Source organism: Cinclus cinclus, chromosome 2 (genome assembly GCF_963662255.1).
Source record: "Cinclus cinclus chromosome 2, bCinCin1.1, whole genome shotgun sequence".
NCBI lineage: Eukaryota > Metazoa > Chordata > Aves > Passeriformes > Cinclidae > Cinclus > Cinclus cinclus.
Window position 1 is genome coordinate 32,204,031 of NC_085047.1, and position 25,253 is coordinate 32,229,283.

Below are 25,253 nucleotides of genomic sequence, written 5' to 3' on the forward strand. Positions count from 1 at the left end.
GAGGGACGTGGCCAAGTGCTGCAGCAGGATGAGTGTGCTCCTCTCCTCATCCTCCCCCAGCCAGCAGTCATGACACCTGGACTATGATCAAAATGCCTGTTCTGTGACACTGAAATAAAGCCAATGCCCAGTGTAAAAGGGAGGTTTATTGGTAGAAAGGTATAGATGATTATGCTACAGAAATGGAGAGATGTGCTGTGAAAGGAAACAGAGAATCAGACTCTAGCTCGATCAACGTCATGGAATCCCACTCTGATTCTTAAGGTGCAACAGGCCTTTCCAGGACTTCATGACAGAAGAAAATACAGTGCTTGACCACTTGTTCAACATTTTTTGTGCTCCTGCAGGTTAAAATCAACGGAAGATAACCTCAGTGAGAACAAACCAATAGCTGCAGGTTACAAAACACAGGTATTTTTTTTCAAGATACAAGGTAGTCAGTTCTTTCTGTGTGAAACAGAAAAAAGCTGGACCAAGGTGTTGCAGCAAGCTGTGCCTGGACTCCTCAGAAACTGCTCATGAGATAACAGCCAGCAGAACTGCTGTGCTGAGTAGGATGCTGACAGTAGGATGCTGGTCCTCTACAGCCAAGAAGCATCATACCTCTGACTAGTTAGTACACTGCCTCCATGATTCATGCCACCCTGTGTTCTCCTCAGACAATGTATTTATTGCTCCAGAAAAAGTTTGTGTTAGTCCATGTGGAAAACCTTGCTTGGACCTTGGAAGCATAGGCTGCAGAGGGAAGACTTTCAAGGATGGCCATAGGTAAATGGTTCTTTGGCTATGCATCCGTGCATTTGAGGAAACTTTGAAGGTATTTCCCAGTCTGTCCATTATTCTGCACTTTGCCTTTCATTCTAGAAGCTAAGCTCTTCCCACGAAGAGTGATGTGGTCCCCATTTGGATTCCACTGGTGTCAAGGGACAGGATCTGGTCACTGTCTCTGCCTGCTCTCTGAGAAGCCTCACGGAGACTTCGTTTATTTGAGAATGGTTACTGTTCTATTCACTCTGCTTTTGATGCTTTATACTTCACTTCCTTATCTGCCTGTTTGGTTATTTTATGGCTTTCACTTACCTTTTGAAATCCTTAGTCCATTTCTGCAACAACCTCTTTGCAAGGTGATGAATATTGAGCAACAGCATACTCTTCTGGAGAAAAAGGATAGAAATATTCTTGTTAACCCGGAGAATATTTCTGGCACCTTTCCCTGGAGGTGGATATAACCTATGCACTTTTAAACTGGAGATCCTTGACATATCCTTTATTCTGTCTGGTGCATGTATTTTCACAACTTTCTAGTCATGCCTGTTTGATCACCCTGGGCATGAGACCAAGGTCATTAAAATGAAATGAGTCTCATCCCTGGCCCTAGATTCAGGTGCTGATGGAGTTCAGAAGAGGCTGGTTGCAGCAGGGCTGGTTCTGGGTCTCCCTTAAGGCACACAGTGTTTTTGCTGTCCCTGTCCCTCCGCCACACTTCGCACTGGCTAAAATCAAAGACATACCTGTTTCATAGTAGTCATAGATCTGCACAGGTGCTGGCTTGGGGTGGGTCACTACAAAGTCCTGCTCAACTGAGAAAGTGATTTCTTTCCTTTTCTTCTGTGAGATCTGGAATGGAAGGTCAGAGATCACATCAGTCTTTATTTGTACAACACCATCTAGAGCAGACAAGGGGAGTAACTGACCACCCTCACATATTCCAAATCCCACTGATGCCACACCTACAGATATGGGACAACCATTATCTAAACATATTTGGAGAGTCCAAAGTGAAACTGAACTGAAAAGTTAATAGATTTTCTGTCCTGTTTGTATCACCTGATTCTGTAATTACTACACATTCTATTGTCAGGGGTGGGAAGATTGTCCAAAAGGACTGAGTTTAATTTTCCAGGATCTCCCAGTGGCCAGGACAATAAAGTCTGGTGTTCCAATCTCTCCCATTTCAGACATGGACATTATGTGCCACCAGGAAACTGGGAATCAATTTACAGTGTGCATCACTGGGGTATTGGCTTCTGTTAGTTCTACAGTGCCCTGAGCAAATGATTTACTAAGTAAATTCTGATTGAGGGATTAAATTGCAAGCAAAATTTTGCAATGATCTAGTGTAAGAGAAGAAAATGAAATCTTTCCAGAGGAGAATAAAAGCAGTGTTTCCTGTCCTGTTAGAAGGACCAAGGTTTATAAGAAGTCTACCAAAGAGACATACACAAGGGAACCTCTTTTCTGGTGTTTATCTGCTTTTTATTGAAAAGAGAAAGAATTCTGATTAATTTCAACATGCTTATTTTTTAAATTTTTTTTGGTTTTGTTTTTTTAGCTGCTTGTAGGACAGGTATCTGTTTGAAGCTGTCTGGAAGGTTGGGAAGTTACATGCAGTTTGAGAAGTAAGCAGCTTAATGATTACAGTAGAAAACTGTTGAGGAAGAGAACATGATAAATGCACCATATAGGGTATGTCCATATTGTGGTTATACCTATTACATGCTGTTTCCATCCTTTGTGAAAATCAAATAGACAGTGACCAGAACTTACATTTTGCAGATAAAGGAGAACGTGATTTTTCTTGTTTTCTACTTGCATCACTGTATGACTGTCAATGAGCTTTGAAAAAAGAAAATTGAGATAAATATATTTGTAAAACATTATAAAATAAGTGCTGCCTCAGAACCTAACTGCTGCATGTCTGTACTACTCATTCTTCTCCTAGTCAAGTTTCAAGGGCTGGTAGCTGGCTTTTAGAGTCCACATGTTGCTGAATAGATTGAAAGGATTGACAAAAACCTATCCCTTGACTTAGTTGTGGGCATGAGGTCTTTCTAAATGCACAGGTCACTGCAATTCATTTGGGGAATTCTGCCTGACTCTGGTGTGATCTGTGTTTCAGAACTAGTCTGAGAGAGAGGTTTCCCACCCTTTCCCTACCTGCGCAGTTCCAGCTCTGGTTGCAGCTCCCACCTGCTCAGGCTTGAGCTGAAACCCTTCCTAGTTTTAAATATAGGAGGGTCTGTGTGTGTGAAGCTCCCTGGGGTGCATTCCCTCCACCCAGTAATGAACAGTGCAGCCATGCAAACACCTCGCATGGTCTGTGGCTGAATGGTTCTCAACCATGCCTCTGGTTTTCTCCTCTGTCCCTGTGGGGAGTAATTTAGCCTTGCTCCTCTAAGTTTACCTTATCCAGGGAGGACTTAACAGGAACAAAGCCAGAGAGCATCTTCACATCAATAATGAGCATGTTGGAGCTGCTGCGTTTCCCCGTGTAACTGAAACAACAGAGAGCCCTGTCAGCAATCTTCTGGGGTACTGTGTCTTACAGGCTGATAACATCAGCATATTGATCAACTTGTGGTTCTCGACATCATAAGCTGAAGTGAAAACACACAGCAATGTTCTCTGTGTGTCTTGTCATCAGCACAGCTGGTTTGCTGATGGCACGTTACCTGCTTATGAGGACAATATCAAATTTTGCTGGTCTATCCTGTAGGCAGGAAGCATTTGATGTCTGTACTGAAAGCAGAAATCCAAAGGACCCCTCTGGAAGGTGAATGTTGTATCTCAGTGCTGTCTGGAAGAGGGAAAAACCCTTTTGTTCAAGAATGCCAAAGGTTTTCTTTGCATTCCAAAAAGACAAATATCAGATGTAGTGAACTTTTCTGGCAATGCTTCCAGAAAACTTGGTTTTATGTGGAAGATCCTTGCTTACATCAATGATGAACACATAAGACTTCTACTCTTTAACAATGAAGGTGCTGGTACCCAGAGTCACCTCCCAGAAAGAAACCAGATGTTGATCAGAAAGGACGCTTTTTCCATGCCAGAACTCCCCAGGAGTCAGAATGTGGGACTGGGAAAAGAGGGTTTAAGTGGTTTAGGGAAATCAAGCAATTAGGAAAAATAAAGTGAAGTCAGCTAGAAAATCATCAAAACAATGGCTATCTTGTATGCAAAATGTCAGGCACAATGAAGAAGAAAGCAGACATTTACTTGCATAAATACGCATCCACTGCCATTCATTGTCAGGCTGTATTTGCTGGGGACCTCTGGAAGGGGAATCTGTTGCAGCAAGAGCCTATTCTCATTGTTGACAATAAATACCTTCTCAAAAGGCTTTATGGAAGTGATCTTGACTCTGTTTTGTGAAGCAGAGTTGTAGGTGGCCTCACCATAAGCAGCGAGTGCTTGAAGGGCAATGACTGTGTCCTGAAGAAAAAGAAAATAATAAAGACAATTGGCTACACAGCATGATCGGAGCAGAGGAGATCAGTCACTGTTGCAATACCAATCACAGTTGCTTCTTTATGAATTTGTGTGTAATTCCAGGGTTCCCATACAAAAGGAGCCATTTCATTCTCCCCATGTATGCTTTAGGGTAGAAGAATCTCTCCCCTTATACAAGGGTCTCAGAACATAAAATCTGAGCAGCAGAGATGAAGCCTGTGTTTTTTGAAGACCTACACAGAACTCATGGGTCATCTAACAGATGGGGCTTGGTGTTTTCTAGGCTCATCCCCGACACAAATATCTGTATTTATTGCTAGTCAAATTACTTTTGCATGGTTTTAACCTTTCTATAGTTAAGAAGGGGGGGGGGGGGGGGGGGGGGAGGGGGGAAGTTTTTGGTCTCCTAATTTTTTTTTTCTCTCATAGATAGCAAGTAGAAAAGAGAAACAGGACTAGGTAGCCAGAACCCTGCTGGAACCCTGAAACAGTGCCCCGATTCCTAGGACTAGATGTGGAGTGGAAGGTAGTTTTGGCACCTGGGTAGAAGAGAAACCTCCATAGGGATTCTGCTGCCTGATGATCCACTGCACAATCCCTGAGGCCTTTGTGAGATCCTCTTTATTCCGGTTGGGTTTGTAGAGCAATGCCAACAACACGTAACTGGTGATCTCAACTTCAGCTGAAGGGGCATGGTCAAGGAAGGAGGGAGATTTGTCTGATGGTGACCTCTCCTCCTGCTCCCAGTGCTGTGAGCCATCTGAATAAACAAAGAGAGGAGCCAGTACTGAGTGCAGGTGTCACTGCTCAGCACTGCCTTGGAGTCTCACTGTGTCCAGGACTCTTCCTCAAAAGGACTCCCTGCAGATTAACTCCACGGATTATTCACACGGTTTGGTTCATGTGCCCACACTCTCAATATTGCCAAGGTTAGACCATCATTAAGGTCTGTTCCATAGTCCCACTTCCCAAAATCCCCAAATGACTGAAACTCACCAACTTCCTTTGCTGATTTCTGTAACTTTTCAAGGAATAATTCACATTTTTCTGCCTTGCCAGCTAAGCAGAAAGCATAGGCCATGAGTGCCTGAGTGTAAACTTCACTGATATTCTTCTCAGATGCAGTCTCCAGACAAAAAAAGGCATTTCGGATTACAGGGTACTTTAAAACAAAAAAGAATATGGGTCTAATTCAGGATAGTAGTCTTAAGATGCTCAAAAATTTACTTTCTTTGAATTTGTTCCTCATCTTGTCACTATTACAGCAATGTGAGTGGGACTTCAGCTTGTATAGTGACTTCAGGAGAAAGAATACAGAATTCCTTAAGGAGGGATTTTGCAGGAAATATCAAACAAATCAAATAGCTTTTAATGGTGTTCTTGATGAGATTGTTCTATATATTTCACAGATAATTCCTTCTGCTTATCTCTGTGAAAATTATTTCCTCTGCATTTCTACAGGCAAGAGTTAGTTGTCTTGAACAAATCTTAGTGGTTTCTATCCTCACTGACTCTGGTGTAACTTTAATTCTGTAATGTTGTACCAGGTTTACACACACAAAAAAATGTATAGATTGACTCCGGTGTCCCCAGAAGGGATATGAAAAAGTGCAGGTTAACTCGTGTATTGAAGCCCATAATCTCTTCTGTAGTTCCCTTTGTACTGCCAACTTTTTGGAAAGGACTTATCAGCTTTTGCTCTGATGGACATTTGTTTTTCCAACATATCTTTTAGTTCCATTTGTAGATTTTATAGATATACCTGCAACAACTTTCTTTACTGGGCTGTCTTTGAGACTAAGCCATACTGGTGTGGATTACTACCTGTCATGTGTGGGTTTCTACCTGTCAAGTCTTTTTATTGGAAACTAAAGGGTGTCACTAAATGTTTTGTGTCCTGCAAATAGATCTAATCCCACTGAGGTTTGTACAGTTTCTGATTGAATACTGGTGGTTTAAGAGGTATAGGGATGGGGACTTTCTCTATCACAGCAGCCCCTGCAGATACAGAGCATGGTTACCTACTCTGAGAGCTTTCTCCCTCTCTTTCTCTCTCTTTACTACCTAGACAATTTATCAGATGCTGGACCCAAGGCAAAAACGGGGGGCAGTTCCATCACAATATCAGGTAAATCTCCTTACCAAACTGGAGTGCCCAGCTTCCAGCATGGCAATGGTGATGTAGGCAGAAAGTGACAGGTCATCATCTACTCCTCCCTAAAAACAATATGGAGAGAGGAATCATCTGTAAATGCAACAGATGAGAGCCTTTAAATATGAATTGCCACATCCCAGCTGAGAGAGTGAAGACAGTTCTGGAGGCAGCCCAAAAGGAAAGAGAGCATTCACATAGCTCTTGAATAGCTCACAAATCCAGAGAAGCCTTTGCTATTAAATCCAAAAACCAGCATTCCTTCAAGCTTACAGTCCTGTAACCATATCTCAGGTGCACATGACATATAAAGTAGGTGTATGAAAGCTAACTGAGCTGAAAATAGTCATTATAAGATGTGGAGAATTAGCCCTTGGAACAAGACAGGCATTTGGAGTGAAACATAATTTTTGGCAGTAAGAGAAGAACATATTCTTAATGAAAAATTATAAATTTGACCAAATAGTAATTCTCTGCTACCTTCAATGCATTGTTGAAGAGTGTCCCAACACTCCGGAAACAGCCATCTAGCTTCTGTTTGCTTGACAGCCACATTAGGGTTTGAGACTGGACATGGTCATCAATATAGATTAAGCGACCAGCTTGTGCAAATGATCTGTACACAAAGGCAGTGAGCCTGCAAGGGAAAGATGAAACTGTGAGATGAGCACTGGAAGAAACAGAAGAAATCAGCAATCCCATTCGTGCTGTTGAAGAGCATGAAGAGTTACAGCCAGTGTGTTGGTGGCTTGCTTTCTCTTTGTGTGCTCTTCAGAGAGAGAATAGTTACAGGAGTAGTAGCTAGATGGGACATGGGAAGGATTTCCAGCACACTCTGGCTGATCCTGTCTACAGAGCACCACAGTGCTCATAGGATGTCATAGGAGACAGCAGGAGTATCAATCAGAAAGTCAGCTGGGTCTTTAGGGATCAACTTCTTTTCATGCACATGGCCTGGCAGAGGATGGAGAGACATGTCCTTTAGTACTTTCCAACATCCAGTCCTAGACAGCTCTGTACATCTGATTTAGCCAGCAAAGCTGCCTCTTACCTGCACCATAATAATGGAATGCAAATTCATCTCTGAGCCAGTTCTGCTCCCAGTCACTCACCAGGTGTTCCCTTCTTTATCTCTGGTGCCAAAGATGCTGTAGGACCCATCAGGATGTTTGTATGACAGCTGCTTCTGGTAGCCTGAGAGAACATGGAAAAGGAAGAGTTCTTGGATGTAAAAGAAAAACCCTATTTTGTTTGCTAACATATTTGTCTGAAACCACAGTGGGAAAGAATGGAAAGGCAATGTGCATCTACCAAGAAGGAGGGGAGCTCTGAGGGATCCTATAAATGGAAATACAGAACACCTTGTCTTGCAGAAACACTGAAAGAATAGGGACAGCTCTATCAGGTTGATGCTCCAACTAAACCTACAGGATCAGGATACATGCTGTGACTGAGTGGGAAAAGAGAAGAGGACTGAAAGACAAAACCTCAAAGGAAACATGGCAGTTGAATGTCAGCAAAAAGGCACAAGATAAGAAGATGAAGGAAAGTAAAAAAATGTCTTGTTCAGGGGAAATACTTGGGTGGCTGGGCTGTGCTAGAGCTGTGATGCCATCTGCCAGGATAGCCATGCTGCTGCTGCTGCTGCTTCCTTACTGGCCCTCAACAGGAATTTCAGCACACATTGTAAGGGAACCACAAAGCCCTCACCGCTCACTAAGTATCCAATGGCCTTGGATTTGACCTCTTCACTCAGCTGTCCTGTCTTGTTCAGATAATCCAGGACATAGATGTTGGGTGCAAAGAGGGCCATGTTCTGTTCCCCACAGCCAAAGGGCATCTGGAGGAGCTGGTGCAGGTTCTGCATGGCAGTGCCCATGATGTCACCTAGGGAAGAGGAGATGAGAGGGGAGGATTAGCACAGCTCATGGCCACTGAAATTGCCCATAATGTCCATTCCACAGGCAGAGTCATAAAATTCTAGCAGGGGTTGGGAGCCTTCCGAAAAAACGGAAAGTTCTCAGTGCTGAGTTCTGCTCTGCTTTGCAGACAACAAAGAATCCCTTTCCTGCCTCTCCTTACAGAGTCTAAATTGCCCTTACCAGAAGCACTCCTTATTTTGGTGCCACTTTAAGCAGATACTTCTTGTTGGAAATGAAAGAAGCTTACAGGAAATTTCTGTTTCCAAAGGATGGAAGGGAATAACCAGAGCTATTTATTGCAAGCATTTATTGCAAAATTAACAGCTAATGCTGCAAAGTGACATTGATAAAGCAGATGTATCACAGGCCACCCCTTAATTGCTATTTCTTGGAAAGGTGGCACAGTCCCAGCAAGGGTTTTCTGGAATGAGCTTCTAAAAGTCACCAGCATTGCAAAGCAAGGATTTTATGGCTTATGAGTCATGTAACCAAATCCATGTCCTGAAAAGACTGAATAGACTCCACTGCCATCTCTGATTTGTAGGTGGGTGTGAAGAAGAATGCTGTACTGGCATGAATCTGGCTGAGGTCATAAGTCAGAACTGTGCTGCTGCTTCAAAGAAAGGCTTTCAGATGCACTAAATTTAAACAGAATAGTGAAGAGTGACGCAACTGATATTTAAACTTCATCTTGCTGATGCAGAGCATTGCTGGACAAGATGAGAATCAGTTTCTTTTCTCAAAAGTTTCCCACACTAGGAATGGAAACTCACATTTTGAATCCTGAAAGAGGTTTCATGTTGCATTTTCTATATTTTCTTTTTTAAGGTTTAATTAATTATGTATTTACCAACAACAGAAAAGAAGGCTCTGGCTGATCCTTCCAAAACATTTGTAGGTAGCTCTAGAGCTATATCTCGAATAACTACATCATCTGTGGAGAAAAATATTTGTCATTTGTTTAGGAATACTAATTATAACAGTGAAATGCTCCTGGTACAAATTGCACACAAGAGAAAACGATAAAGTGAAACTCACAGCATTCACCAAGAACATAAAGAGACAAGGGGGCACATCAAAATCAAAACTGAGAAAAACAGATAAAGTGGTGTAATCACTGTCATTGCTCAATGAAAAACAGTAAAACAGGGTAAGGTTGGTGCTCACAGGTTGTAGTATCTGTGACCCTTGGGGATTCCTTCAGTGACACAACTGGCATTTTATCACTGAAGGAGCTGTTCTGAGCCTTACCAGAAGTTGGTGAGGGTCAGAACAGATTTTTTGCCTCTTTTAGGCCAATTAGGAAACCTTAGGAGCTGTTTGCTGCCAGCACTGAGATGGTGTGGAAAGGAACCTTACATTCCCTCTCCTGTTCCCACCAGAGGTGGAAAACAGCAGTCCATGGAAGAGAGGACAGCAGTCAACACGACTGAATGAAACACAGAACATAATTTGCACAGAATTGTTGTCTCCCTCTGAGAGGTTTATAGCAGCCTTCCTGCAGCATCTGAGCACATCTGACCAAGGCACAGATGCTGCCTCAGTGATTTGCACCAGACCACACAGGTAGCAGGGAGCTCAACTATTACACTCACACTAGCTGTCATAAGGAAAACTCTGGGAAAAAGGGAAGGGAAAGCATCAACAAACACTGCAGGAAAGGGTGCAGACTCCATCCCTTCTTTCAATTCTTCTCAAGACAGTAGTACATAAGACACTTACCTTCTGTACAAATTAAGGAGCTTTGAGTCTTTTCCCTTCTGATTCCTTCAGGCTGCATGGAGATGAAAAGAAGAGACACATGCAGTGTATGAGACAAAAGCATGCAGAAGAAAGTCAGTGGCAAAAAAGCCACCCCCTTCCCCAAAGTCCTATATAATAAAACAAATGGATTGAAGCAACAGTTTACAAGTTTATGTATGATGTGGCTGCTCCTAAAAGGGAGATCACATCAGATGAGGGTCCCTCATTTCCAGTTTCTCCTCTGCACAAGGAAGACATGCACTTGTCAACACCCACTGATCCTCATGATAGAGAACATCAGATGGGAGTGGACTTGGTTTTAGATTGAACAGCCAGACCCTGTCCCAACCAAATTAAGGTGGAGCCATACCAGGAGTTCTTTAGGGAAGCTGAAATATTTTACTTTTGGTACTTCTGCTGTGTTTTAGTTTCCTTATGAAACGGAGTATAGGACAAACAGCAAGTGCTGTCAGCAGTACCTCAACCAGCAGTGTTCTTATCTGGGTGTCCCTGTAGTCAATACTGACATTCCTGTTAGCTTTGTCTCCACAACCTTCATCATCCTTGGTCTCTGCAGTAATGCTGAGCACTACATTACCTTAAATAGCAGCAAAAAAGAAAAAAAAATGGACCTCTGCCATGCAGGATGACTGACAAAGTAAGAAATTTCATCTGATGAATAAGATAAAGTAGTTCAACATAATGAATGATCAGTCATTGTAGGTGAGACATATGGGAAGAGAAGTGATCTCTAAAAATGGCAATGATAAACACACTGAAGCTGTGGAGCAGCTCTTTAACCCAGACAACTGGAAAGAACAGTGGTAGGCCAAGCTCTCTGGGTTGGAAAAGGATTAAGTTTTTTTCAGGTGAGATATAAATTAGCATCAGTCTTGGAACTGAAACAAATTAAATTCAAAGCACTTACCAATTTCTTTGGGAAAAATATTCCAGACATAGGTCTTTCTTTGCTTGGCACAGACACATCCATCATCCTCTGGGGAGATGAGTTTGGCTTGATAATCAAGGGAATTTGACAGTGAAACATTAATCTGAGAATAGAAAGAGTAGTGTAATGGGATGAAGGTTTTGTACCATATTGCAAATGGTGGTTTATTGTTAGTGGGGGTGGGACACTATCTGTTTACATCTAGAGTTAAGTGTACAGCAGATTTAAGGCCTCAGATTATGATGTTTGATTAATCATCCATCAGATGTAATCTAAACTGTTGTCCCTCTTGCTTCTCTCAACAGTTTAACTGTTAACAGAGGATGTTAAGCATCCTATGCACACCTGATTCTTAGGGAAAAGGCCCCAGTGAAACCACTGATGGCTTGCATAACTGTGGGTGGTGAATGACACTCTGTGAAGCCCTTGTTTCCTTTCTCTATGTATCTTAAGACAGTTGCTTCACAGACCTGCCCTAGTCACAGCTCACAAGATCTCCCTTTGTTCTGTACTGGTTTCACAGGACAAATCCAGTCAGGATAATCTGTTGTCAGCTAGAATGAGCAGCACCTCAGTCAAGAGCTGAGCCGGCCACCTACACCAGTCATTTTGTTGGAGCTTCTTTGGAGAAGGGTTAAGGTCTAAGAATGTGGGCAGAAGTACACACCTTAATGCACTGGTCAAGGTAGTTGAAGACAGTGGCTCTAAGCAGGAAATCTTCTCCTCGTATGATAGAGTATGGCAAGGTCAAGTCAACAAAGAAAGGCTGCAAGGCTGTCAGGGTAGCAGGCACAGACATGCCAAATCCAGCCAACTCTTCCACACAGAAAGCACTGGCTTTCCATTTGGTGATGGTGTCAGGGATGGTGTATGAGATGCTGGCATTTCCAGTAGAGCTGGTGAGAATGGAGAAAGGACGAAAGTTTTAGAAAGGGTAAATTTCAGATAACTTGCTTCTCAGTAGAGGCAACAAGTTTTGAAAACCAGAACTACCTAATTCTATCTGCAGAAATCCCACATACAATCCCTGAAATTTATAACTAAAATTTGAGAAAAGTCCATTTGAAAGTTCTTTTGCCCATCATATCCTTGGGTTTGGAAAGAAAACTCAGAGTTCTTGTTCTGCAAATCCGTATTTTAAATAGAAGTGTCCTTCTGAGGAAGAGAGCATGAATCATGGTACACATGCTGTGGGAACAGGGGTCCTTAAGGACATCTTTGGTAATTTGATTGTGGAAAGGATGGGCAGATGATGATTGAAAAACTAGGTTTAGGGCCAAAAAAGAAGATTTGGCAAGGGATTGCCACCTTGCAGGACATCAGAGAACATATTTAGTAATTCCTTTAGGACTAAGGCAAGGCAAAAATATGAAAGAAGCAGTACTCACTTAATTGGAACTATATCCCAAATCCAAGCTTCAGGAAAGAATTCCCGAATAGTCTCAAGGACGAATGTCCTCTCTCGTTCCTCCCTACCAGCTTCACCTGGTAAGAGATAATGAGAATTTAGTAAAACCTGGTTCATATAATGCAGATGCCCAGAGAGGGCAGGGTTGAATGCACATGGGCCAAAGTGTTTTACCATTTCCTTCTACCTGAGACTATACATAATGGCACACAGATATTATTAAATGTTGCTGATAGATCTCTCAGATGTAACCTGGTGTCAAAGGAAAAAGAAAACATTGCTTGAAGTGTTTTGGTGTCTCATGAACATGGGACCTAGGGCTAGAACTCAGATTACTTGTCTCTTAGCTCTAATTACTGTTCACTCTGTGGCGCAGTCTTTTCCAACTAGCTCTGGTCAGAAGGGGATCAATGTCAACTGTGTTAGTTTTGTGTGACACTGACAATTGCCCACAATTCCCAGTGTGAAATTGGACATGAATCAGAAGTGTAGACCTGAAAGACTCTTTTGGGCACTGGCCATTATCTTATGCTACCTCATTCTGTGCCAGGCTAATATTTAATATCAAAACCAAAGTGGTTAATGTTCCTTTAAAGACAAAGGTAAAGTCTCTTTCCTGTCCTGTGTATTACCTGATGATTTGACATGGTGTGCAGAAGCCATGTGTCCTGCATTCATTACATATGGTTGACGTCTTACAGTCTCACCAGTGCATACAACTGGTTGTCGAACCTTTGAGTTGGTAAAAAATTTAATTCCCATATCCTGTAAAAAACACATTTTAGTGTTAGCTGTAACCACACTGTAGCTGACGTTTGTTCCATTCTTCCCTCTTCCCCATTACTGTGTTTCCACCACAGAGATGCCCAGAGATATGTATACAGACTTTTGGGAGCTTTGTGTGCTGGAAAATCACAGTAGGCACCAGAATCAATTAAGAATAGAGGTCTAAGAGGAGAGTTTGTCATGTATGAGTTTTGCTAATAGGGTTGTTTGCAGAATCTAACATAAGCAGAAACTCACTTCAGCATATTTAGGTAATGTACAGGACATTTACCCTGAGTAATTGATACACATCTGGGCCTAATCCAGACATTACAGGTGTGTAATACAAGCCTTTGTGAAAGATGTGGTCAGATGAGACACAGGGCTCTTGGGAGTCTTCTTCTAGATTGAACCCATGGAAGATGTAGCCTTGAAAGTCTTGTAGGGGATGCAGGCTGTATACCTGTGAGGAGTAAGGAAATAGGAACTGTCTATTTAAACAACAACGTTACTTACAGTCAAATACCGTAAATTGCCAAAACCGAGATGACAGCCTGTTTGAAACCGTGCTCTGTTTCCTGGACTGAGAAATGGTTGAGTGGCTGGGATTAGAGGCCAGTGATCAGTGGCACAAAGTCTAGCTGGAGGCCAGTAACCAGCCATGTATCACAGGGTACTCCAGTGCTGGGTCTGATCTTGCTCAGTATCTTCCTTGATGATCCAGCTGCTGCAGCAAGGGTCTACCCTCAGCAACAAAGCTGGGAATAGTGGATAAGCTGGAGGGGTGTGCTGCCAGAGACCAGTCACAAGTTAAACTAAATCCCACATGAAAGAGGATTTAAAATCCACAGGAAACAAAACCTGTTTATGGCATACTAAAGATGGCTTATGACCATCACATGCCAGATGCTATAGAAGCCTAACTCAGTCTAATGATCTCAAGTGGAGAAACGCTGTAATGGAGGAGGAAGAAGCAGTGGAAGGAGACAAGGCATTTGGAAGCTTACCATTTCCATGGACAGCTCTGTCTCTGGCTTCAGGAGCAGCACGCTCTGATCCACTGCCCTCACAGCACAAAAGGAGTTGGCAGCAGCTTCAATGACCAAACTGATGTTGGAAGCTGGGAGCATCTGCTTTTCAGAGAATTCCAAGCGGACCTGAAATTCGTCAAACAGATGTTGGCGTGGTTGACCCGTGCTGCTGGGGCTGCTCTGACTGTGTATGTGTGTGGAGGGCGAGAAGGAGAGTGGAAGGATTTTCTGGTAAAGCACAGAAGATCTGCCTGGAGGAGGATGTCTGGTCTCCACTGTAGCTGTTGACCAGGCTCTGTTACAACAGGGACTTGGGCAATAAGCACACTTAGATTCCTGTGATAGCTTAAATGAAGCCTACCTCAAGTGATTTAAAACAAAGTGATTCTTTTGCTGTCATTATTGAATTAAATTGAACTTTATAATGACTTGACTACGTGCAATAATCCCTTCACTGAACAAATTGTACTTTTCCTAGGTCCATGGCCCATGTTAGCAAATATATATATAACAGATTTTGAATTTATTTGGAACGAAATATATTTCACATTTATTTTAGGTAAGAGGAAAAAAATAGGACGGGTAACTAGAAATGGGTAACTAGAAACATTTTGTTTAATGTCACTTGGTTTGTCTTGTTCAATACTTTTCAGGCATTTTAGCTTTTAGGATCTAAAGATTAGAAAAATCTTACTAGTGAAATCTGAGTTTATAATGATGAATAAAAAAAAAAAAGGAAGAAATACTTAAACCCCAGAATGTTATTTTGGCTTTATTTTCTATTTGTATTTAGTTGTGGTAAACCCAAACTATATTTTTCAACAAAAAAAGTGTAAAAAATTTGATTGAATGATGAAGTGGGAAAAGTCTAAAGTGTGTTCACTGTGTTGAAGAATAGAAAGTCTTAAAACTGAATGGAACACTGGTAGAGTTTAAGAGAAGCAAGAATCATTTGGGATTTATGTGGGTCTCCTGAAAAGTTTTTAATGTTAAAAGAAGATATATCTTTTGACAATAAGGCCAGAAGGTAGAGGAAAGATATAAGGCCAAAGAGGAAAAAAATAAAAATGAAAGGAGCAATGTAGAAAGAAGTGGAAGGAAACAAGAAACAAAACTGGAAATACCTTGTGGGTGAATGCACAAAGAATTTGTATTTATCTGACAGCAGGTAAGGATTGCCATATTTTAGTGCCTCTCACCTTGTTTTTGAAACACTTTTCAACTGGCAATTGAACACTGTCTGCCACCAGCTCCTTGTCAGGGTGTAAGGTGTACACCAGCAACTGAAGGGCTGGAGCCATTTTCTCACTGACCACAAGTGGAATGGTGAAAGTGCCATTTTGACCTGTTAGAAGAAATAGAGGCACCAATAAGGAAGGAATATCAAAGATTTACTGTAGTAGTAGCCAAACTCAACGGGTATGTAACTGTACCAGTCAGTAGAGTGATCTGGACTTAGATGATAAACTGAACAATTTTCCAGGAGGTGGCGGGCCTGGGTTTAATCCAGGTGGTCTCAGATTCATTGTAGATTTGAACATGTGGCCATATTCAGGTAAGACCCTAAAGCAGACACTCTGCATTCCCTATGTCTCTTTAGAGAGCACTATTTGACTCATATAAAATTAATTAATTGCTGGACTAAACCTGACTCTATAGTGATCTTAGAGGTAGTGCTGCTATCATGCACACATGCATGGGTGGAGAGAGATGTGGCCCTCCCTATAACTGCTATAGTCAACCATCTGGGTGTTTGTTTGTTTATTTTAATCCAAAAATATGAATCAGCAACTTAACTTACCAGCTTGGATATTAATTTTAATTTCCCCTGTAAGGACAATCTTGCCTTTTGCCATACCCTGTGCAGAGAAGATCAAGACATGTATGAGTTGGCAGAAGTTGGAGGGAGAAAGCAGCAATCAGGTTCATTGTTCATTGACAGGGAAATCTACAATGAGATGATATCAAATGCTTAAACAAAACCCTTAGGGCAAGCTGAATGCTTCCACTGCTGCTGCTGGCAACTTTGCTGCTGATCACAAAGCAGAAGCAAAAGTAAGGGGGAAGGGGGACAGAGAATACTATGAAGAGCACTCACTGCTTTAATTCCTGTGGATGGATTGCCAGATAGCTGCCCAGTAAATACGTTTCAGCAAATCAACCCACAGCCTCCTACTCACCACATAGTAGAAGCTCATGGTGTTGATTCTCTTGTATCCTTCTGTGTTTAAGACATAGTGCACAGTGATCATCCTCTTCTGTCCACATTTCAGATCTTTCCACAAGGGCTCAATCCTCACAAAACTGCTAGTCCAAGAGTAGAAGCGCTGGACGGAGAGGGATGCTTCTGGGTAATAAGGCTCTATCCAGCCTTCATAGTGGCAGTGGTCACTGGTTTTATAAATTGCCTGAACACAAGAGAGAGCGGGGAAGAAAAGGAAGACAAACATATATCGCTAGGGAAGTCGTCATTACATTCTGACATCAGAATGATTAAGTCATGTAATGCATATAGGTAAGAACGGCATCTAAAGCCAAACTGGAAAGGAAGAGCAGCCCTGCAGCAAGCCATTGCCTTGCAACAATTCAAATTCAAAATTCACTCCTCTTATGGTAGTTTTTGAGAGCTCTAGACCATGAAAAAAGATGAAGGAAACATATTTTTATTACCAGAATTGGAGCCTCATCCCATCTTTTTTTTTTTTTTTTTTTTTTTTTTGGGTTCAGTTTGAAAGCAGCCATGTCTCTGTGTGCCTCTCTTCAGCCTTGTTTCATACTCACTTTCAGACTGATCTCGGGATCAAACATTTCGGATGTGTCAATGCTAAACTCAGCAATACCATTATGATCCGTGGTGAAGTTGTCGGTGTTCTTGTTATTGACAAATAGCTGAATAACCTCATTGGAAATTGGAGTACTGTCTTTGTCTACCAGCCTGATCTGCAAAAGGGAATGTGAAACATGTTGAGCATATTGTTGTCTTTCTGCATGCAGATACTGATTTTGCACTCCTTTGGTCTCCAAACAGCAGAATTACTTCTTTATCTTCCTTCAAAGCAACACTTGAAACTGAAATGTCTCTCTTCACTTTCTGGCAACTATCTGAGCTATCTTATGAGGTTTGGAGTGGGAGTTGAGCCTCTGCCACGCCACTGATAATGTCCTTTTGTGGAGCAAGAACTTTCATGTCTCATCTCTTTCCTGATCAGTCCATTCTGACTATATATTTCCAGTTAAAAATTTATTTTCTCCCTTCCTTTTTTCCTTCTTTAGTCTTGAAAGTAGCTCAAGTAGCTCAATAGCTGCTGCTGTTTTTAGTGTCTGAAAACCTTTTCTCCACATCTTTGTTTTGAACATTTTTTCTGATTCTGTCTACACTGTCTCTGTTGTTTATGTGTTAAACAAACAATCAAACAAACCACCAGATTAAGAGATCCCATTAAGTAAATTCTATATTGCTAGAAATGATCATTCATTTTGATTTTTTTAAAGAAAAAGAACAGAGTGGGAATGGGAACCAAATAATAATGTTGTATAGACTTTACAGAGGGAAAAAAAAAAAACCACCCTTGAAAGACAATGTTGTCTCCTTTCAGTGCTACTTGGCCTCCTTATCCTGTCCTCACTGACAAAAGCTGGACTGAAGGAGAGAGATTTATCCCTACCCTTTAAACCATTGACATAGTTATGTGGGTATTGTCGTGAAACAAAATAATGAAAAACCTTTCTGAGACAGAAACTTTTGTTATTTCCTTGATTTTTTATGTGTGTCCTAAATTCCTTTCCCTCTTTTTTTCCCTCATCCACTGGTGTTTTTATTCATGTCTGGTTGGCATGTGATGGTCAGTTCTGAAGGAAGAGGCAGTGATTTATAGCAAACTTAAAATGCAAGTTAGAGAAATGCTAATTAATGAATTGTTCAGACTTCAAGTATTTTTGGCAGAATCAAAGTCAGAATAAACTAATAGTCTTCAGTATTCAGAATTACCAGTAGGGCATGGCATGTAACAAAAAAAGGTTGGGGAGAACACCCCTACCCAAAACAGTCTCCTAGATGTTGCCATCACTGTTTTTTTCATGATTGTCTGCCAATCATCTTCAATACAAGCCCTCCAAGCTCTTGCTTACCTGTCCAAAATAAGGAATTCCTCTTCTGTAGTGGTGATCCACGTTCTCAAATTGTATGGTGCTCATCACTCGAGTTATGGAAATAACCTGAGCAGCTGTAAACTGCAGGCCTGGAAGACATGCCCAGAGTCATGAGGAGACACACTTTGTCCTGCACAGAGCATCCTCAGAGTTTCCTGGAGATGGTCACTGTGCTTGCAAAATCAGGGAGACATTCCTGTACCCAGGTAGCAGAGGATATCTCCTACTCTCCTTCTTGACTACATGGCTTTTGCTGTTTCTGTCTGTCTGGAAGGGGTTACCTGTTCCTTTCTCTGTCACAGTGGCTTTCACATCAAGGTTCCTCATGTAACCAGTGCGATGCAACTCAAAGATGTTGGAGCTGAGGACCTGGGAGATGCAACCATCTCTCTCCAGCTGGAAAGGGAAGAAGCCAAATCCTATTGCCAAGGATCATATTGACAATGATCCTATTGTCAAGGATCATCAAAAAGCATTTCCCAGTGCTTTTAACATGATTTATCCATGTTTATGGGAAACTGAGTAATGAAGAAGAAACATGTCAATCCTTCAGTACTGCAGGAAGCCAAGAAGAGAAATGAGGTGCCCTGAGCTCCTAGCTAGTCACACAAGCAAAGAGATGAGTAGGGTGAAGAGAAGCCTCAAAGAGAGAAAGCAAAGTGTGATGGGCAAAGGGAGAGAAACAAGAACACAGAAGAGAGGACAAGCATAAAGAGGAATAATAATTTTGTATCATACATTTTTGGTAAACGATTGACAAACTGGGCTTTTCTTGCACCTCCCGTATGAATCAAAATCCCTGCACACACTGAGATTGACTTTCCCTTCAACAGGCTGGCCATAGGTGTATCTAGGCAAAGAGGAAACATGATCTGAGGAGGTCTGTGAGGTAATGCTTGAAAAATCTTCTTAAGCTAATGTGTGCTGGAATAGATCCAGGACAAGCAGTGAACTGGGAAGCCAGAGCATGGAATAGTTTCACAGGTTTTTCCTAAGTCTCCTGATTTAACAAAATAGAAAATATAACTCAGAAATCAAAATAAGTTCTTTTTCACACCTAAATCTATAAAACAAACCTACGTCTTGAATGTAAAAACAAATACCTTTATAAACATAATGAAGAGACATGGCTACTGACCAAATTAAGACTGTCTGATCTTCAGCTTAAACTGGAGTTCCAGCCTCACTGAAATCAAAGCAAAACTCCTCACATCTGCTAGGGGATCAGGATTTCAACTCTGGATTCCAAATCACAAGATCTTGGTGTTGGTGTAAGCAAGGTCCTTGTGAAGGACCAAGTTTGTAGGGGGAGTTATACAGCTGGAACCATAACATCACTGCTAGAATTTAATGGTGCTCTGCTTTATGAAGGTCTCCCTCTGAAGTGGGTTGTTGGGAGTGGACACATCCTACTTTACCAGGGAACCTCTCAAGAGATTTATCCCCCTCGTAGAACACCATGTGGAACTGAATACTTTTACAATAAAATGAGATGAGCACACAAATAAATGAAAGCTCCAATGACCAAGCTGATCCTCACCAACCTCTTCTGGGCCCCTGCATATTTTGGCTTTTTCTCTAAGCCCTGGCTCTTCCCCAGTCCTTTGGAAGTCTTTCCACTTCAGCATATTACCTAATAACTCTGCACATGGTACTTACAACCCACAGACTTTCACTGTGAACTCTGAATCCAGGACTGTAAGGCTTTCTGGTGCAGAGACTGTGACATCAAATTTTGGCAACACTAGGACAAAGAATGAAAAGAAAAAACCCCAACACTGGCATAATGTAAATTTGCAGACCCTCCTATGATGAAAGCAAAAATGAGGATATATCTTATTGCTGGTCATAGAGGGAATGGGATCTCAGAACCGGGGTGGCAATGTGATTAAGAAATGGTCTGATCTGCAAAGGCTTACTAAAGTAGTTCTGCAACATTTTTAGAGAAGACAGGATTTCTGAAGTGAATCCTGTCATATCCAGATGCCTTGCAGAACTTTGGTGAAGAAAATTGGACATAACTGGGAAAAAATTTAGTTTGTCTCACTGAAATTTGCAATCAACTTGTTGATTTCTTATGCAGATTATTTTCCTGGCTGAATGTGTGAAAAATTGTAAATGTTTCCTATATTTTTTTTAACTGTTCTCTTTCTTTTATATTTTCCCCAGTTCTTAATGACAACTAATTGAAGCTGCATTTGCCAGGAAGCTGTTTGTAAGTTTTAGCAGTCAAAAAGGTTGCTTGATATGGGCTGATATCTAATAATGTTTTCTACACTGAATAAAAAAAATGGGTGGCATTTACCATATTCCCCCACAAGGAATGAGTGATTTGTTTTATCTCCTGACTTCTTTGATACAATAATTTTGTAGTTCCCCAGAATAGGCTCTTCAGTGAGTGGGAATTCTAGCTGAATAATGTTCATCTCTGACTTCACGTTTTGCCACTGCAAGATCCTGTTGCCCCTTGGATCCTGAAGCAAAAAAAAAATAGAGTCACTTTTTTTTTTTGTTTGGGAAATCTTTTGCTACTAGCACACAAAACCAGCAACAAAGAAGAAAACAGAGCAGGTTGTTTTAACTCGCTGGAGAAGCTGCTTAATGCACGTGTATTGAGTTAAACTGTGCCTTTGTAGTCTGATTATTCAAGTTATTATTAATGGTGTTAGATTCTTATCTATTATTCATGATTTAGGCATTCTCTGCCAGCCTACTTATTAGTCTCAGTCATCAGGGAAAGTTGCACAATACTGCTCTTTCCTGTTCTTTAGTATATGTTGCTCTAGATTTGTGTCAAGAGGGTAGAGAAAGAAAATCTTTGTGCTTTCCCTTCAGCCAAGTTTATCCCACACAAATCTTGGCCTTTAGCAACCCCAGGTTTTGTTGTTTTTTTTTTTTTCAGCTGCCAGAAGAAGGAAAGAAACCTTTCTTCTGCATTCAGTGGGGTGGCATTTTCCTCTCAGCATATGTTGTGCTAGCTAGACTAAAGAAAACTCATTCACACTATTTCCTTGACTCTTTATAGCAATGACTAGAAGAAAAACACGTGGAGGGCTCAAAAGATGTATGTTCTCACTGCAAAGAAAATAAAGTCCTCTGACTTCATAGTCTAACATGGAAACTTGAAAGTATGCTGTCTAGACATGAACTGCAATTGTTTTAAAAATCACCAGAAAATGCCATGAAAGTACTGACATAATTAGTAGTTGCATTCACAACCTATATTTGTTCATAGTTTTTAGCAGCACTAGAGTAACAAAAGTATATGCCCCAAAATAAGCTGAGCAAACTGGGGGAAGGGGAGGGGAATTAAAGGCAGATATAAGAACACTACGAATTTTGACTGCTGAAATTATTATAGGTGTGCTTTCCACGTTAAGCTCAAAGAGCATCCTTGTTTTTGTGGAGTTTCTGTTAATTTCTATTGGTGTACTAAGCAGCAACATTTGTCTGTATATGGACACATTCAAACCCATGCAAGGACGTGTGCCTGGAATAAAGCAGTACAAAGACAAAAATTTCTTACCTGAATTGCAATCAAGGGGTACTGAAAGAAGAAAAACAGGATGGAAGAAGATATTAGATGGCTGATTGAACTCAAATTATTTTTCCTCAGGACTGGGAGAAGTATATAACCAATATTCAGTATAAAACCATTAATCAGAGGCCCTCATCTCTTGTTTTAATCAGTTTAACAGCAATTTTATTTCAATAAGAAGCTTGCATAAAGGAGAGGGATGAAATGAGAATGGTGGGACAGTTTCTGATTGTACTTGTTTTAGTGCAGTCTCAGAGTGCATGAGTGAGCAGAGTTACAGAGGTGCACACAAACCATGACTGGGGCTTCTTATGAGCACCAGTTCTTTTGCTACCACTGTGCTGTCTCCTGCATTACAAGCACAGGAGAGGAGGCCAGTGAAGATCCTTCCATTCATTTCCTTATGCACTATGAGCATGAAGAGAGACTGCTGGCAACAGAAAGAATTCCTCTGAGGAAATAAATAATTGTGGCAGCAACTTTCTCTTTCATTTCCCTCATTCCTGAAATAGGCAAAGTGCCAGGTGGGTGATTTACTGATGCCTGCAAGCAACATTTGCTGAACTGTAAGAGCCAGGAAACTGAGCCATGGGCTTTCTGGTCAGAGCTAAAATAATGTCTGTGGCAACAAAGTGGAGGGGGTTTTGAGCTTCTTTCCCAGTGATAACAGAAGGGGTCCTGCCAGGAATTCAAACTGCTACACACTTGCCTTCTTTCCTGTTGTTCTAATGAAAGGGTGGATTACAGCATGTGCTTAGTAAATCAGGTTAATTCTTTGGCATCTAGTCTCTGCAACATCTCATTTTATCCACAGTAATGCTTTATGTAAAACTTGAGAAGAAGTTGTCTCCCAGCAATTTTAAATACAGGGGAACATTACTGGTCACTCACCTTCTCCTGCACAGGTTTAAAATTGAAATCCAGGGCAACAACACGAAACCTCACTGGAAAGGCAAGGAACAGGGTGTTAGCACTGACCATAGTTTGTTTGGCTGAGGATGATTTGCATTCATTAGTGCTCCCGGTTTCACAGGATCTTCCAACTGTCCTGCTTGCACAGGATGCACATAATAAAATGCATCTGTCCTACATAGACTTTGATTAAGGTTCTTTCCCCTAGTGTCAAATTCTTGTACTCTTTCATAAAAGTTTCCTTTAATGTTAGTAATGAAATGTTTACTTTCAAAAAAGTTTAACCTCACAGAAAGGAATGACTGAAGAAATAAGAACTGCATTACCTTTTCATAATTTGATTGTGTCTGATGCTTGCCCCAGCTCAAAATCAAGCCATTTTACCAATAAAAAGTCCATATTGGCACCTTGATGGCACCAAATTCCAACTGGAAAGCTTTTCTTCCTACTGTGTATCTATGTAGATAGAACTCATCCTAATTAAAGTAAAAGTAATCTAGTCTAATGGCTGCATTATGTGACTAATCTCTGGGAAGAAGTCTTCTTCTGTTGTTTCCTGTAGCGTGTGCTAGAAAGCTTAAAGCCTAGAAATTAATTGAGGAATGGATCTAGAAAAATGGAGCTCTGCTTGATGGCCAGGTAGAAGCATGGATAAGGGGATAGCATAAGTGCAGGAATACAGCATGAAAATCTAAAGTCCAAACACATTGGAGGCCAGAAGGTAAATAGCATGATTTTGTCTTTAACAACTTATAATTCATTTTAAAGAGATTTCTCTCTTGTTATTTAGACTATTTTGATGCTGACCAGCACCAGAGAGGGAAGCATTGTCCTGTGCCAGTTTCTGATCCAATCATCTCTTCCCACTATCCTGGCCTGTCATCAATAATGAAATAGCAGCAGTGATAGCTTCTATCACCTGGGAGGAGGGGCTGAAGAAAATAATAGACATCATGGGATGACATTCTCCTAAGATCCTGAGGATGATTCCCTAAGCTCCACAGCAAATAACTGTAATAGTTTTAAGAGAAACTCTGAAGAAACTGCCTGGAATGTAGCTCAGCCTGAAAAACACCAGACAAAGAAATTCTTTCTTAAGAAATTGCCTCCTAAGGCCCATGTTCTAGACATTTACCAGTCTGTCCTGGTTTGTAGATGGGTTTGTCTGTCTGCACGAAGACGATGCTGTCTGTGTTCCAGATCAGCACTGACTGCCTCTCCTCTAGGCTGACTGTGGAGCCCTTGGCAGAGAAGGAAATGAAAGCCAGTGGTGCAGAGTGGACAGGAGGAAGCTGTGAAGAAAGAGGAAAGCATGGGGAGATTGTTAGTCTTGAAGTAATTTGCTACAGAACCTGTTGAACAGCAATACCTGTGGCCTGAGCTCCTACAAGGAGACACAATCTCACTTCTACCAGCTTCATCCCCTTTCTTGGGCTTTTTCTTATTACTTATGCCTACAAAAAATGCCTCCTTGTCTGTTACTGTGTTACTCTCCTATGCTTCCTTTTCCCTTTAAAAAGTCTTATTTCTTTCCCTGTTTGTTCCTTTCCTGTGCTCTCTGCTTTAGGGTTTTTTTTTTTTTTTTCCTTTTGTCCCTGTTTACATTTCTTTTCCATGGGGACATAAATTCAAATTAACTTACCTTGAATTTGAAGCATTGCAGACCACTGCTTGCTGTCATGGTCTTCTTAAAAATAGTGGTATTAAGAGAGTTGTATTCTAGGATTACTCTGATGGACACTGTCTCGTTGAGGTTAAGGAGCTGCAGGCAAACCTGACCTGGAGAGTCATTCTGGAGGACAGCAGGCACCAGCAGGACATACTGCCTGTGAAATCCGAACATCAAAGTGATCAATTTCGCATGTACAGGAGAAACAGCCTCAACAGGATAAAGTAAACACATAAAATCATTAGTATTCAGTACCCACCAATTTCTTCAGATTAAATAGGACACACTGCCAGTGCTCCTCACTCTGTCCTGCAGCTCTGAACTAGCCCAGTCCTGGTATTGCCCACAGCTCTGGTATTGCCTCCAGCTCCTGCCTTTTTGCCCTTTATCTGAGCCCTGGACCCTCCTGGTTTTAGCAAAGCGCCCAGCTGTCACTACTGCTATTGCCTTTTCTGGACACACGTCAACTTCCATGAAAGTTCTGCCAATATGTGGAAGGTCTGATCATATTAAATGAGAATGATTCACTTGCCATCCCCATTCCACTTTAGCTCTTCAGATATAAAAGATGACCCCTAGGGGTATTTAAATTTAGAGAAAAATTGATAACACTGATTAGCACGGTCTTTAAAGCCTTTTCACAAATACTAATAGTAGTAATAGGATAGTTCTTACAGCTCAGGTTCCTTTGCAGCTGTTACATGCCAGAGAAGAATAGCCAAAAGAAACTTCAGCCACATTTTTCTCACTGGGAGACAGAAGAAAGAGATAAGTTCTCTTCCCAT

General features: G+C 41.3%; 1 protein-coding gene across 1 annotated transcript; it reads right to left on the bottom strand.

Moving 5' to 3' along the window:
* Nucleotides 1-1,092: 1,092 nt before the first annotated feature.
* LOC134041146 (ovostatin-like) lies at nucleotides 1,093-25,253 on the bottom strand. The gene is made up of 35 exons (XM_062487456.1): nucleotides 25,144-25,253; nucleotides 24,442-24,625; nucleotides 23,935-24,091; nucleotides 22,779-22,831; nucleotides 21,876-21,896; nucleotides 20,655-20,823; nucleotides 20,009-20,093; nucleotides 19,088-19,199; nucleotides 18,631-18,745; nucleotides 18,329-18,438; nucleotides 16,982-17,140; nucleotides 16,381-16,608; nucleotides 16,002-16,059; nucleotides 15,400-15,545; nucleotides 14,177-14,326; nucleotides 13,462-13,632; nucleotides 13,037-13,169; nucleotides 12,385-12,481; nucleotides 11,664-11,892; nucleotides 10,976-11,099; nucleotides 10,527-10,645; nucleotides 10,027-10,078; nucleotides 9,155-9,238; nucleotides 8,093-8,269; nucleotides 7,495-7,576; nucleotides 6,863-7,019; nucleotides 6,373-6,447; nucleotides 5,227-5,392; nucleotides 4,770-4,990; nucleotides 3,997-4,212; nucleotides 3,453-3,577; nucleotides 3,185-3,275; nucleotides 2,548-2,616; nucleotides 1,512-1,617; nucleotides 1,093-1,154 (listed from the first exon to the last, which is right to left on the bottom strand). Exons 1-35 carry the CDS (start codon nucleotides 25,251-25,253, stop codon nucleotides 1,093-1,095), a joined length of 4,413 nt encoding a protein of 1,470 aa, XP_062343440.1.

Excerpts from the sequence above, each read along its gene's own strand:
- LOC134041146 (XM_062487456.1), bottom strand. The coding sequence starts at position 25,253 with ATGGGAAGAGAACTTATCTCTTTCTTCTGTCTCCCAGTGAGAAAAATG. Across the intron at positions 11,100-11,663 it reads ACCTTGACCAGTGCATTAAG|ATTAATGTTTCACTGTCAAA; the intron begins GTGTGTACTTCT and ends TTCTATTCTCAG. Across the intron at positions 9,239-10,026 it reads CTCCTTAATTTGTACAGAAG|ATGATGTAGTTATTCGAGAT; the intron begins GTAAGTGTCTTA and ends TTTTCTCCACAG.